Source organism: Rissa tridactyla, chromosome 1 (genome assembly GCF_028500815.1).
Source record: "Rissa tridactyla isolate bRisTri1 chromosome 1, bRisTri1.patW.cur.20221130, whole genome shotgun sequence".
In the NCBI taxonomy this organism is placed as follows: Eukaryota; Metazoa; Chordata; class Aves; order Charadriiformes; family Laridae; genus Rissa; species Rissa tridactyla.
The window spans coordinates 60,590,516-60,605,709 of record NC_071466.1 but is presented as its reverse complement, the minus strand read 5'-3'; the positions used below and the strand labels follow the sequence as shown (position 1 = coordinate 60,605,709).

General features: G+C 43.4%; 1 protein-coding gene across 6 annotated transcripts in view; it reads right to left on the bottom strand.

Annotated features, from left to right (window-relative positions):
- The window catches only part of FARP1 (FERM, ARH/RhoGEF and pleckstrin domain protein 1), a 214,177-nt gene that overhangs the window by 6,607 nt on the left and 192,376 nt on the right, over positions 1-15,194 (bottom strand). For 5 of the 6 annotated variants that reach the window (XM_054218673.1, XM_054218592.1, XM_054218350.1 and 2 more), the window contains 8 exons: positions 12,944-13,025; positions 10,005-10,242; positions 7,559-7,689; positions 4,633-4,701; positions 2,562-2,651; positions 1,436-1,518; positions 974-1,086; positions 318-481 (listed from right to left, as the gene is read on the bottom strand). In XM_054218673.1, coding sequence (XP_054074648.1) covers positions 318-481; positions 974-1,086; positions 1,436-1,518; positions 2,562-2,651; positions 4,633-4,701; positions 7,559-7,689; positions 10,005-10,242; positions 12,944-13,025 — 970 coding nt within the window. The remainder of the gene's footprint in view (positions 1-317; positions 482-973; positions 1,087-1,435; positions 1,519-2,561; positions 2,652-4,632; positions 4,702-7,558; positions 7,690-10,004; positions 10,243-12,943; positions 13,026-15,194) is intronic. The other variant, XM_054218754.1, reaches the window with a different exon arrangement.

Below are 15,194 nucleotides of genomic sequence, written 5' to 3'. Positions count from 1 at the left end.
TCAGTAACTGAAGGCATTAAGACAGTTTGACCTGCTTTAAATTTTAAAGGGCATCGGCATTTTTTTGAAGAGTTACTTCTATGCAGATTACTGCTCTAACTGATTTTACAAAGATGCACCAAGGGAGCGGATACGCGTTTCTTGACTGATGGTTTATGCCATCATTTGAGGATACAGGAGTCAAGTTTAATCGGTGTGCCTGAAACCTCCCCAGGAGGAGACAACAGAATAGTGCACTTATTAAGGAGGAGCAAAAAGGAAATTGTCATTGAAGAGCGAGTCTGGAGCTGCAGTTCAGATGGTTCTGAGGCAGATACCTCCACAGCAATACTAAAGTCGACCATTGAAACGCTGGTATTTCTGTGCCAGCAGACGTGCACCGTAGTGTTGCCACGGTGTGGTGACTGACGTTCGAGTGAGGTGCGGGATGCACTGAGGTCGTCCTCAGATTCCTGGTCTACAGTAGTTTCATCAGGAGACTCTATGAAATGCAGGGAAAAAGCATCTTTCTTCCTCTATGCAACAACATATATAATTGGAAAAATTACACAAATCAATTCTGTCCACAATATTGTGAACTAATTTTAAGACACACTTTTAGAAATAATTTTGTGCAGACGTTAAGTAGACTTTTTTCATGTGTTTCTGCAAGTGTTAGAATCAAAGACTAACTACCATGCTTTGTTGGTGCTTTTAATACCTTCCAAGGACAGGCACTGCCCAACTCTTGTTAACTAGTTCCTGGAATCATTATGCTTAAGTCACTTCTCTATTCAGTGAAACTTTCTGCTAACATCAACAAGAACATTAAAATGGCACATACATAAATATATATATATATATATATATATAAAAATCAACTTCAAATGTATCTGTTTGACCTGTGGCCAGCATTTTTCACCACTTTGCTTAGAAGCAATCACCAATCATACTGACGGAAGTGAATAAAACCTACTCTCGAGCATTTACTTACTGTTGTCCGGTGGGCTGCCAGCCAGTAGCTCTGGGGCAGGGCCACTGCTTTTCTCTGCCAGGTCTATTGCCATCTGAATGTCCTCGGTCCATTTGTCCATTTCAGCGCGGGTACTAACAATGAAAATTCAGGTTTTATTCCCTTTCATACAGGCCGAAAGCAAACTCTAAGAAATAGTCACAAGCTGAGCTTGCTTTTGAGTTAAATAAATTAATTCAGACACAAGACGCTAGGGTTTTTTTCCTAATAACTTAGTTTTGGTTCTGACTTGCACAATTACCACTCTATCTTGTCCCATTCACCCTTTTTTTTTTGGGTGGCTTTCACAAAAGAATACACCTTTGAAATTGTTTTAGGAGCCAATCCAAACAAAATGGTGCCTCCCTACTTTTCTGCCGGTCCCACTGTGAAAGCTGCAGAGAAATACAAGTTTACACGTTTGGGTTGTCTTCACTGAATTACCTTGCGGCAATGACGATGGACTGGTGTTGACCCCGTAGTGTCAGGCAATGAGCAACCCCCCATTCCTCTTCACTTTCTTCTATCTGAGAGAAAAAAGCCCAAATGCGGTCAGATTACAGGAAGTACACATTTCTTAAGGTGAAGCAGCGACCTGAACAAGCTCTGACCGTTGGGGAAAAGAAAACAAAGAGAAATGTTCGCGAACGACAATTTTGAGCTAGGTGTTGAGAAAAAAATGGTGGCTTGCAAGTTGAAAAACAGTAAGTTCTGCAATAACCTCTTAAACCAAAAGCATGGCTTTGTCTGCTTTGTGTCAAAAAAAAAAAAAAAAAAAAAAAAGGAAAATAGTGGTATTTTATCAGAAGAGTAAATACATCATACAAAAGGATATGTTGAAGGCTGGGAGTGCTCTGGACACTGCAGCATAACACAGTTCTGTTGTGAACAAGCCCATGCCAAATGAACATCAATAACTGAGGAGATTCCTAGAAACACTAGATAAAACGTCAAGCTTTGCAGGTGTTTAGACAAATTCAGTGACTGTGGGAGGGACTACCTCACTCCATTCTCAGGAAAACAGCCCAGAACGGAGACAAACCCATGAGAAATTCCAGTGAAAATAACAGGGGGAATTAAAGTGTTTTGAAACTAGCAAAAACACTTTTGAAATGATATAAGAAGAAGAGGTAACTACGTGCTATTGGCTCAAATCAGCTGTTTTCCAGAATTGCAACAAGAGTTCCAAATGACACCTTGCTGCCAGCTTCCCACTACGTTGGCTTTAAGATACAGAGCTGAAAACATTAGGAAACGTGTTTTCATAGAAATTAGGCTGCCGCTACTGTTTACTTGCCTTGCACAGTGTGTCTATAAGCAACTGGTGATGAATTACTTGTAAGAAACATGGTTAAATTTATGGTTTAAAAAAATAAAGAACCCACCTGACAAGAAGTTTGCATTATGAGGCAAAACGCCTTACCCCCCCCACTCCCTTTTACTGTATAATCGCCTTTGCGTAGAAAGCTGCATGCCAAACCCAACACAGCCCCATCAGAAATTACTCAATTCAGATGGGCCCACAAATGGCCATTTTATCATGAATTCTTTAAGTTCTCACAATACTTACTGTCATGCCATACAGCGGAAGATGCCCGTGGACTTTAAACTGATTTGACGCTGTCAGGCCTCTACTTGTGTACAATAAAATATCGTTAAACTAAAAAGCAAGAATAAGCATTATTAGAATGATGTCGGCATGTATGGATGTAGAAAAAGAAGTTAGAATGGTAAATACGGGAACGCTGCCAGTCCTGGCTGACTATTTGTATGGCAACCCTAATGCACGAATCCAAAATACCGCCTTCAACAATATTCCAGTACCTAGTATTAGCACCTGCTATTTTCCCTGCCTTCCTTCCCAGCTAGTCTCAGGCACGTTCCCACAATTTTCCACTGGATGTCTTCTACTGTCCCCTTTGTGATCTCTGGGTCAGAACTACCAAGCCACAACAGCAGTGAAACCAAGTAGCACATTTCACACTCTGTCACACTTCGAAGCTATGGAAGGTTAAGTGTGCTTCACCCGTATTTTCTTCTCATTTGTGTGGAGAGATAAGCAAGCACGGCCCAGAGAGGGGTGTCCAGCTTAACTCTTACTAAGTGGCTACCTATTACTCCCTGTACTCAGAAGGAAGCTGCGAGACCTGTTTTTAAGGTAGGTGCCTTTAGGTTAGAACCATCAAGGTGAAGAGACGAAATCTTTCAATTTGTGGAGCTTCCTGCATGTAGCAGCAGTTGTCAAAAGCATGTCAAAGGACCATCCGCATTTTATTGCCATAATAGGAATGGTGTATTTTCACTGTGCCACCTGGGTCAAACGAGGCAGTTGTGCATCAAGAAAAAAATCGTACTCCGTGGTGTGAAACAGAATTCTCCCAAAGACATCTACAACCCGACAGCAGTGATTCACGAAGCTACGCGGATCGGCCACTAGAGGGGGATTTAATTTTGCCAATGATTACACGCGTATTTGGAGTCCCAGTACACTGACTCAGGATTTTACCTCCAAAAAGATTATGTTGCTGGAGACAGACCACAAACTTCTTTGACAGTGCAACTGGCTTGAGAGTCTAGTCTCCATTTTTTAATGTTTTATACAGGTATAATATTGAGATATCGTCTCGGAACAAGAATTGTAAGAAAATATGCACCGCATTCACTAGTCTTCCTCTTTAGTGCCTTTAAAGGCAGAGGATAATCCTACCCAGGGAGATTTAGCGCTTATACCTTTGGCTCATTTTGAAACATTAAAAGTCAAACACCTTGTAAAACCTAGTGCACTCACAAGCTTTTCTACACACCTGCTGTCTTCGCCTTTTACATACAAGAGGCCAAGAAAGTATTTTCCTGACACACTACACTGGCTCTTTCATGTTTTGCCCTGTGACACTGGACTAGAAAATCTGTGCACTCTGCTGGGCAGATTTTAATAATAAATTCTAATAAATAACACCAGCCCCAGTGCCCCGGCACCAAGGGCTGAGCAGCAGCAGGATGGGGAGCCTGGGAGCAAGTCAGCTGGCCAGGAAGAAAAGAGGAGGAACCACCTGCTCAGCTCTCCTGGATCGGAGACTGAGTGGGACCACCGTAAAACACTGCGAGTGATGGTGGGAGGAGATAACCTTTCCTAGCGCAAGACCTACAAAATGTATCTCCAGGTAAAGGCAGGTCCACCAACACGCTGGGCCTTCATGGGCTGAAACTGGATGGTTTGTGGAGGAACTTGATTCTGTAAATGCGTCCTGAGAGTATTATGTGGATTGTCATTCATATCACCAGGGGTTACTCTTCATCTTCTCTTGCACTTGATCACTAAGCCTGGTGCCACTTTTCATTTTATAATGACTCTGCTTTTATTTAAGGCAATGTGCTAGGAGGTATTATTTTATCATGATATTCAGTGTGTCATATAAAAATAAATAGTTTTATCTTTGTAAGAAGCAGTTAAAAAGAGAATATTGGGTTTGGACAGAAACATATGTTCTTAACAACCAGCTAGACAGGTGATGTATTGTGTTAACTTAAATAAGGCTGTTTAAAAATACTTACTGTAATTCACAATTCAAGTCTAACAGTTTGCCTAATAGTTGCCTACAGTTACATTTCATTATATAAAGAAAAATTGTATCCTTGCTTACCAGAAAGAACATCCGTTGCTGTAAACCTTTTCCAGACAACTTACTAAGACTGCCCAGTCTAATGAACTCCTGTGGGAAACAAATACAAACTAAATATGTATCTTTTGCAAAAATGATGATGATTTTTTATTATGCAAACATAAATATGACTACTTGGTCATAGGATTGACTTGACTATCAGTCACCAAGACCTTTTATTTTCTTGATTAAATATGTTAAAAATCTTATTTATAGGATAAGTTCTTTCAATTCGTAATTGTCTTCAGGATATACTCCTTCGTAGTCTTTAAGAAAATTCAGCTAAGCAAAATTTTCTTTACCTAACATTGATTCCTTCAGACACCTCCCTCTTTCATCGGTTTTGAATGAGCATTTTTCATGGTCCACATGATGTCAAAACTAATGATAAGTTGGCCTGTGTGTTATTGGTTGGCCACTGGGAAGCTTCTGTTGTGCATACGGCTACACAGCTCTTCACTGAGATGTAAAATCAGCTACACAAATCAACATCACCACCGGCAACAGAAAACGATGGAAATTGTCTGGCAGCGCGAGTCATCCTAGTACCATCCATGTCGTATAATGCAGCACATTAATTCAGATCAAACTGTTTAAGAATGTTTGGGCATGGAATTATAGGAAAAGTAGCACATCTGAAATGTCCAAAATGCTGGATTTCCTGGGCTTACTGTGGACTATACCATAACTCACCCTTCCACTTATCCGAAACCTATGAAAATATCATTTTTCAGCCACTCCCTCCAGCTTCTGCCAAGAGGTTTATATTTATTTATTACAGTCTTTTGAAGGTCATTCTACTCATAATTGTGCATGTAAAAGGCATATAAAACATCAGAATCACCTGCAGCTTAGCAATAAACAGGCTGGCGAAGGTTAATTAATCTGTGCAAGAGAAACTCCAGTCGCCTTATGGTTGATGTGAGGTGTCCAGTCCCCCTACCCGCATTGCGTAAGGGCTAAGGGGTGGAAAAAGTGGCTAGAGGTGGTTATCCCTATACCACAGTAAGGCTCACGTTACCAGAGAGGCCACTGGAAGCTGTTGTCGGCCACCAAAGAATATTAATCATAATTACTATTTATACGGTACCACCTAATGGTCACCAGCAGGCTTAGCACCACCACGACAAGCGCCATTTGAACACAAAAATCAAGGGCTGCAGGTCACCGCAATCTGCAAGCGCAGCTGACCACGGGACGTTTTAATGTCCTACATCAGAACCAGCTCGGTGGCAGCACAGACCCCAGACCGGGGCAACGTGAAGAGGATGGTTACCAACAGCCCCCTTCAGGACAGCTGCATCACCAGCCTAACATGAGACCTCTCCTTCGAGATGTGGCGTTCAGCCACGTTCGGGTAAACCCAGCCGTGGGTGACAGTGGCATGTGCCTCCCAGCGTGGCCAGTGCTGGAGCAGGGACTTCAGCCGGAGCTAGAAGAGCGGCCAAAGCAGCGACATCTTGGGCACGTGCCAGAGCGTGGTGGCCAATGCTTTTTGACTTGGCAGGCAAACAACCTCTGCGCCTCGTCTGCCTTTTTCTTGAACTTCCTAGGAGGGGAAGATTGCTCTGTCTTTAAATAGAAAAGGGTAGCAGAAGCACCCGATGACAGCATTTAATTTCATGCGATAGAGAGATGCGCAGGCTGTGAAATGTGTGAGGGGCTTGCCAAGGAAGTGAACGGCCTGTGGATCGCTGGAAGGAGGCATGAGCTTGGGAGCAGATGCTTGGGAGACAAGGAAGAGGCAACGTGAGGAAGCAGGGGACAGCCACAAATCGAGAAATACCCCTGCTCAGTGCTGCCTTCCCAATGGCACATCACCCCCTTTTTCTAAATGTTTGAATCCTCAAATGAATTAGACCCTAGAGAGCTCACAGCAGGCTGCCCCTCTGCCATGACCCTGCTGTGGCACTGGAGAGGGACACGGCCTGGCAAGGAGACCCCGGGCTGTGGCTCTCGCTGAGCCGTGGTCCCTCCATCCTGCAGGAATGCGTCAGGGCTGGGCAGCCGGGCTACAGGGCAAGTTCAAGAGCTGCCGTATTTGCAGTTCAATGCAAAACTCATCTTTTTTCCCAAGCTGTCTCCCAGTCTAGTGACGCATTTTCCCCCGCATTTTGGTTGCCGCGAGTACCATTTTTGTGTATCACACAGAAAAGTCAGGGGAGCGGGGTGGGAATGACTTCAACAACAGACAACTCTCAAGTTTGCACGCAGAGATACGTGCACCTAGAAAAGTACAAAAGGCTACAAATATTACACTAAGGCTTGTTTATTCTGGAAAAAAGCCTCCATTTAAAAAAAAAGGCATGACAAGTAAGAAAGAGATGTTGGCATTTTTATAACACAATTAAAAGCGTTTACTTAAGGCAACACTGTCTCAAAAATTATTGCCTAACATTACATGTAGACTAAAGAGACTGCTCGTCCCCAGGGCCAGGAGTTTCAAAGCGAGGCATTGTGAAAGGGCTGAAGGTCCTCCAGCACAAATATCTTACTTTCCTTTAATCTGCTACACTCTGGCATCCAGAGTTGAAAAAAAAAATAAATTAAGAGCAGCAAGAAATGAGGAAACGTGCAACTGCTCCAGCTCTGAATGCTGTGATAAATATTACATTTTTACCGCCTCTGTTGTAATAGATGTTTGGAATTGCCTACAACCGTCCAAATCTATACATAAGATAAGCCTAATAAAATCAGTAAAAAAGGTAATAAAGATGATTGCTTCTTCCCACTTTAACGGCTGCTGTTTTCTATGGTATTATTATGTTTACATTTGATAGTTTTTGGTGAGAGAAAAAGGTTCATATGAGGAAATGCAATTTCACAGCTGCTCCTATGAAACAGGTTTCTAAAACATACCTAATGCTTTGAAATTGTACCAGACCTTGATCACAATTCCGCTACTTACCCGTCCTGGGATCACCAGATTGTCTATGCCTATCAAGTCTTTCTTGAGTTCATGCAGCTTCTGGAAATTCTCCATCTTTATCATATTGCCATGGAGCTGAGCCACCATTTCAGAAATCTCAGCCAAAGCAGCTAGATAGACAAAACCATAAAACACTTATTAAAAATTTACAAGAATGTTCAAAAAGAAAGATAGCTGTTGTCCGTGGCACCCAGCTCATGAACATGACCCTTCTTGTGTTACCCTTCTCCTTCACAGTGTAAAGCTGCTCAGACAGACTGAGAAACGCACAAACTCTGAATATCATCTTATGGAGCGGAGGGGAGAGGGCCGAGTGTTGTAATGAAGAGATGATCTATTTCCTCAACCAAAAGTTTGCTCTATTTTTGCCACAGGAGCTTTGTAGGAATACTCGAGTTAATTCAGAGGACCAATGAATGGGTTCTCCTGAAGGACTTAGTTTCCTACATCTCCAGTTAATCTAAGGATCTTCTTTATGCTTGAAAAAAATGCATTTTCTCCCCTACCTGCAGTACACTGGGTCAGGCCCCTACCTGAAAACACCAGGAAATGGCAGTGTATCATTTCAGATGGCCAACATAGTAATCTTGGGGTTTGCCCTCAGTCCCAGCAATGAGAACAACTAAAAGGGCGGCATGTCGCTAAGTCGCAACACGGCTCTACTTCCTTGTCTCCAGAGACACTACCAACAATGAGTGAGTGAACACCTGGGAGTGATTTCCCTAAGGAAAATCTCCACTGTGGAAGGGGATTTTTGCTGTGTGCAGAAGGATCAGGCGGGATACAGGAGGAAGGGGGCACTATGAAGTCCCCACTCGGCAGCAGCTGCCGATCTGCTTCCCGTGTCTCGTCTTTTTGCTGTGCCAACAAATGCAGTGAGTCAACTCAGAGATCTAACCTGAAAATCACTTCACCGCTCGATCTTTTCTGGGGGACCAGCTCAGGGACTGGCTCCCTGTGCCATCATGTGTGTGAGCATCGACCTCGATACACCTGAACCGCTGGGCAGTCTCTGAATGGGCCCAACACACGGACTGACCTGAGTGCTAGAAGAGCAGTTACAGCCATTTGTGTTAAAAAAATACAGGGAACAGTAACAGTGGTTCTTTCTTCCTTCTTACATCGTTGCTCAGCACATAGTTCATCCACCTGTTAGTGGGAGACCCGCGCTTTCTGCTGGGATTCACATCCAGATCTCCCTTTTTTTTTGTTCTTTTACACTCTGAGCTTTAACAAAAAACGGTAAACACCTTAGTAAGGGACTGATCCCAGAGTGATGAGAGATCCCTTAGTAAGGGACTGATCCCAGATCCTCAGAGCCACGCTGTCCTTCTCCTGCTCTCTTATTTTCACCCCTGAATCCTGTGTAGCCGTTTCAAAAGGTGAGCAGGGATCGAACCTCGATGGCTGCTGCACTCTCTGGGGAGGTGGGAATGGACACCTCATCCTCATCATCTCGCCTTGGCTAAAAGAAATGCAGGCACGACTCGCTGCATTCCTTGAGATCATTCAGGCTGTAGCTACACTTAGGCAAACATCTGTGTCACGCAGCACTTCAGTGCCACAGACCTCTGTGGCATTACCTAGTGCTACAGGTCAAGTTACCTCCGCATTTTGTGCGTTGTCTGCCGTGGGTCTCATCGCACGGCATCTAAGGGAACTTATCCAGCTAACTCAGCTAACACCTTACAGCTGGGAGCCAAGCATTGCTCTCTGCCCAAGCCCTTCCGTGCTGAGTGGTAACTCTATAGATAACACTGATATCTTGAACGCTGATACAATGGGGGTGGGGGACAGGGGTAAGAAAAGAGGAAAACAAATCATCAAAAAGAAATAGCAGGCAGTGAGTTCAGACAACAGGGGGAAAATTTCTTCACGTTTGGAAACAAACAAACAAAAAAGTTGTTAGCTTTGAAATGGAATGGTTCCACGGAAATGGTAATAGAACAAACCATATGTCTGGAAAATAACACAATAAAGACAAATAACACTTAAAGACATAATAACAGCCGCCATACTGGGTCAGACCAAGGGTTCACCCAGGCCAATATTCTGTGTTCCTAGCAGATCTCTAGGGAAAGCTAGGAACAAGACAAGCACATATGGTATGTTCCCTGTGCTCTCTCCCAACCCCCCAACTATTTTCAGTTCAAGCCACTTCTTGAACTGCATGTCATTTCTGTGTGTTTAATAACCCCCAGCAGTTTTCTCTTCCAAGTACTTGTCCAGACTGTGGTGTAATGTGTATACAAGAGCAACCTTAATTCTACCATTTCTGGTCTTCCGAGTGCTGGATTTTGCAACTCAATCCTCCTTCGGTGTTGGCTTATAAAAAAGATTATTTTTTTTTGTCCAGCCATGCACATCTAGTGGATTTGGATGCCACTCCCCACCTCTAGGAACTGGTGTCTTTCCTCTTACTTACCTCTTGAATCCCTGAAGTCTATGTGGCTTGGAGGGTAGTGTTTGCAAAGCCTCTCCATTATCTGCTTGTAGTGCATTAGCCTGTGTAACGGTCTGAGAAGGAAGGTATTGAGAGGCAAGTAGCAGACTTTCTGTAGCTCAAACTCCCTGCAGAAGTTCTCCAGCTTGCGGGAGTTCTTGATCCCATTCTCCAACTCAATTAAAATCTCATTGTGCTTCCACAGGTGAATTGTCAGTTGCTTATAGGCACAAAGAAAGAAAGAGCATGTGGTAGAGCTATTAGCAATCACTGTGAGACATGACCAAGCCAGAATCCATTCCAGTAAAAAAAAATCCAACTAGCACAGCAGTTGGGATTTTGCAAACAAAATCGCTGCGCAACACAGTGGTTCTGAGATTCACTTGAAAAGGAGAAATGGCATGACTCATTTGAAGTACGTACCCCCACCACCCCCTCTGCATTCCCTGTAAAACAAAAGTACATGAGTAAACAAAACTAACTCTCATATCACTGAGAAATCCAAAGGCAAGGAGATAACATCAACATAGCTCATGCAAGTGTAGGTGCAACAGGGAGAGAGCTAGACAATGCAAATGGGGAGCCAGGAAATAAAGTGGGATTTTCTAGCAGGATGAAGGGTTCAGTTGCCCCAGTTCCCTTAGGTGCTTTTGGGCAACTGAGACGCAGGCAACTGGACTTGTAGCTTCTGCTCCCCTATTATTAATGAGAAGTTGCATCTTCTGGGAATCCAAACAAACACAAAAATAGAGGAGTTGTCTGACAGAAACGGGTATGTTAGAGTTCTGCATTCTTGGATTATGTCCTCTTCTCCTTAGTGCAGTCCCTAAGATGATCCCACTGGCAGCAGGGGAGTTATGCACCAGCATAGGTGAATGAGGTCTGCGTGAAATACGCAACCTCATTTAGGTCTCAGTATCGCAGACATTCAGGAGTCCCATTTAAAAAAATTCAGCAGTATTTTTTTTAACAATTAACACAGGGGCTTCATTTGTGTTCTGGAAAAGGTAAACTGTCTCTTCAGGATGCACAGAGCTTCTCTGAGCAGCAAAAAAACCCATCTCCCAGTACCCAGTAGAATATTAACCAGCAACAAAAAGAAATTGAATGCGTATGTTGAGTGGACTTGAGAAGACATTTTGGCATATTCTCAAGCTCATGCTTTTTTGACACGTTCCCAATTGCCTCCTCCTCTCCTGTGATTTGTGACCTCCTTACCAGAAATATACCTTCCCTACAGCCAAGCCGCTTCCTCCATACACTGCATACTCATTTTACAAGTCTGTAACTCAAGCAAAGACACAGCAGACTCTCTGGGCTACATCAGAGGCTGCCCGCTAATTACTCGCTCTTAACTTCTTTCCTATGTTAATTAAACAAGGAGCGTCAGTTTTCAGGTTTTATAACAGGTCTCATGACAAATATGTGGAGTTTTAACTAACTTCCTTGTTTCCTGTGCAGTTCTTTAAGTCAAATTGGGTTTTGCCTCTTTCCTCTGTGTGTCTGGGCTTATCAGCAGTGGTGGTTCTCAAAGCAGAGAGAACAGAATCCTCTAATGGAAAAGGGAGAATGGTGATGGTGAAAGCACACTGACAGGTCTAAGTTACAGTGAGGACTGTACGCTGCCATTAAACTAGCGCTGCAGAAGGACCTGCAGACAGTGAAGGACAGACAGTTTAATGTTGCAAGGTACCAAGAGCAGAAGTAGAGTCTGTCAGAAGCTGAGATTCCAAAAACTGTTAGTGAAAAGGCACATTCTTCTTGAGAGCAGGGGTGGAGGTAGAAATGTTCCCCCTGTGTTTCTTCCAATGCCTCGGAATTGTGTCTCGAGGGGAAAAAGCAGTTCCTGCTAAGTACACTGCAGAGATGGTAAGGATGCCTTGTTGGTGACAGAGCTGTCTGTGTGGCAGCTGCAAATCAAGACTTCTACATTCTCTTTTTCTGATTTGCTGTATAATCACTCGGACATCACTTAACCTCTTTTCATCCCTCTCTGTCCTTTGGAAAAATAAGCCTAATACTAACGAACGTCTCAGGAGAGCTGTAAAGATTTAACTGCTCTTTCCTCCAGCCAAGGACTCAAGGCCGCTCCATTTACTAACTGCAGAATGCCGAAGTGGCGATCACCGAGGAAAAATTTATCGGATAGTTTCAAAAGCACTCTGAGATCCACATGGGGAAGGTGCAGTGCCATGGTTTGCCACACACTGACCTGGATGCATAGCTACATTAATAAGCCAAGCTGTGTGTTACCCATCCATACTGTAAAAGTCCGAAGGGTTTCCACAGGCTCCCGTGCCTGCCTTCCGCGCTCTCTGTTCACTAACACAGAGCATCAAAAATACTACTCTGGCCAGACTTAGAACAGCTGCGAAGTCTGGTGAACGTTACACCTAGATTTACACTTCGTACTTGTATTTTTGCTTTTAGCTTTAAAGGGATCAAAGACAACCATTTGCATTTATTCAAAAAGCTTTCATCTAACTTGGCACCATAAGGCGCAGATATGTTTCCCAAATCAAATCAAATCAATATGCAGGCTATGGTCACTACTCCTGCAATACCTTAACACTTATATTGGCACGCACAAGTAGGCACAGTCGGCGTCTGAACAGTCTCTTCGGCCATACAAATTCCGGTGTTTTGACGCCTTATTTGAAAGAAAAAAGAACTGGAAATGAAATGTTCCTGAACTTTTCTGTTCGTTGTTCCTATATTTGGAAAACAGACTGAGGAAAGGGGGTGGACAATACAAAATCAGTTTGCAATTCTGAAATCTCAGGGCTCACCAAGTGCTTCATCAAAGGAAACTTTTATAAGCCTTGATTACAAACCAGCACAAGAGGCAACATCATATAAAAATGAAAAGCACGCTAATATTCATCAGCGGCAAAGCTTAATAGTTATAGGATCATGCCTACCTTCATACTCTGAATGTTCTTTAGCATAACATCTCCGATTCTTTGGTAATCTCCTTTAATGTGAGCATTAGAGCGGCCTTCCCTGTCAGCAACAGAAATATCACACACTTCAGTCATGCAATAAAACCACATAATCGCTTACAAGCACAGGAAGAAAACTCAATAGCTCATTTCTTTTAAAATCCCGACCCCGATGCTCCTTTGCTTGGGAGCATGTGAGGAATCTTCCTGACGGACATGTAATTCCCAGGTACAGAACACCTTTCAGCCAGCCTGGCTTGCACTCCTAACTACGAAGAGGGCAGGCACTTAAAAGAAGGATTAGACTTTTAAAGAAAATTGCTAGCATTTTTAGACACAGCAGAGAAGGCTGGAAATGGTTTGAGAAAAAAAGAAGACATCGAACATCCCATGACAATATGTGGGCTTAGAGCAGAAGGATAATTCTGTTCAGAAACAGGGATTGCACCTTAGCACAGGACCCGCAGGTGTTCCTCCTCTGAAAAGCTTTCTGCTTGCGCAAGGGGCAGCGGGACCAAAAAAACCCCAAATAAATCCATCCAGCCTCTGGGTTTGACTCGTAAGTGTTACATACTGGCAGGAATTTTCTTTCAGTGTGTCACTTCTGGTATTAAAAGCGCGAACTGCTCCCTCCCACCCAGTCAGCTGCACTTGGGTGGATGCTCCACTTGGGAGAAACCCAGCTCCTGATGAAAAAGATATTCCTGCTTCTAAACCCATGTGTGAGACAGGCAGGGATACCACACTCTGACTGAATGTAAACGCATCTTTTAGAAAACACCAGAGGAAAAATCACGAATATAAGAACCTAACTGTTACAGGTCTGTTCCAATCAAATTAGGTTTTCAAAAGAAAATCACTAGGAGGAGTGTGGGAGGAAGTCCCCCTCTGCTTTCCAACTTCTAATACTGCATCCAAGTTTCCTGCATTGTGGCTTTTTATGTGCTGTCCTCAATTCTTAAAATTCAGTTCAACTCCCACACCTGAGTATTGGGAGATAGACCCAGTCCTTGTGTCAGCAACTGCAATTCAGCCAAAGAAATGCACTACACCTTGGAAGAGGACAGAAATATAATCAAGCTCTATGTCAGCACAAGGATAACAGGACCTCTGTTCTGTGTTACTGCTAAATGGATGTATTTTTTTTCACCCACTTGCTGTAGTTCACACTTTTAAGACAATTCTGTCTGCAGTGAAGGAATAAGTGGACAACCAGGTGGTAAATCTCTGCATTCCTTAGTACCGGCCATTTAGCTAGAGAGGTGCCACACTCACCAAATCATAGAGGATGCAGCTGCTGTTAGGAATAAATGTAGAATTTTTTTTTTTTTTTAAAAATCCTTATTATTACATGAACAGATGAATATTCAGACATGTACATACAGACATGCACAAAACACAGACGTGTTTTATAAAGTTAAACATGATTATGTTCATGCTGGATAATCTCTCTGCATGCTTTTCTAAATGGGAAATGTAGAAGGCTCAGCTTCCGAGTACTACACAGTAACATCTCCTATTTTGTCCTTCAATAAGAGACTCAGCTGATAAACAAGGGATTGCTCCATGTTCTTTTGAACAATATCCAGTTTTTTAGGCTGTCTTTAATTATTTCCTATTGTGTTAAGCCTCCCAGGCACTCACGTGCCTATTCAAGCAAGAAAAATACAATTCTCAACAAGATTTTTTACGTTTTTTCTGAACCCAAAGGTTACACCAGGGTGGGAAGTTGGGTTGTGTCAATGGTAATTTTAATCAGTGTCGCCAGTTTTGCTGAAGTACTACATTATATAAACACTGCCATAGTCAAACCATGTCCAAGAAATGGTCTACACTGCAAGGAACAGCAGAGGTATGTACGGACATTACAAGATTACAGTCTCCACAGCACCTGAGGATAAAAGTCCAATTTCTCTCTCCGGAAAGCCTCTGCCTGTCAAGTCACCTCCCCTCCTAGGCTGTTCCCTGCCTTTCCCTTCCCCATGTCCTGTCCATCTGGCAGCTCTCCCCACTGAGATTTCCTCTCAGAGGTTGTAAATAAAACTTTCCAGCCACCAAAGCTCTGCTCAAAGCGGTTGCATATCAAGCGCCCCCGACTGAAAACCACAACCGTTTGAAGTCCATGGCAGCAGCAGGGCACTGGCAGGAAGCAAGGGAGAGTGTCCCTTTACCCACGCAGCCGGCGCGCAGCATCCCCTCTCAAACGGCTCACTACCCCAGAAACGCCAAA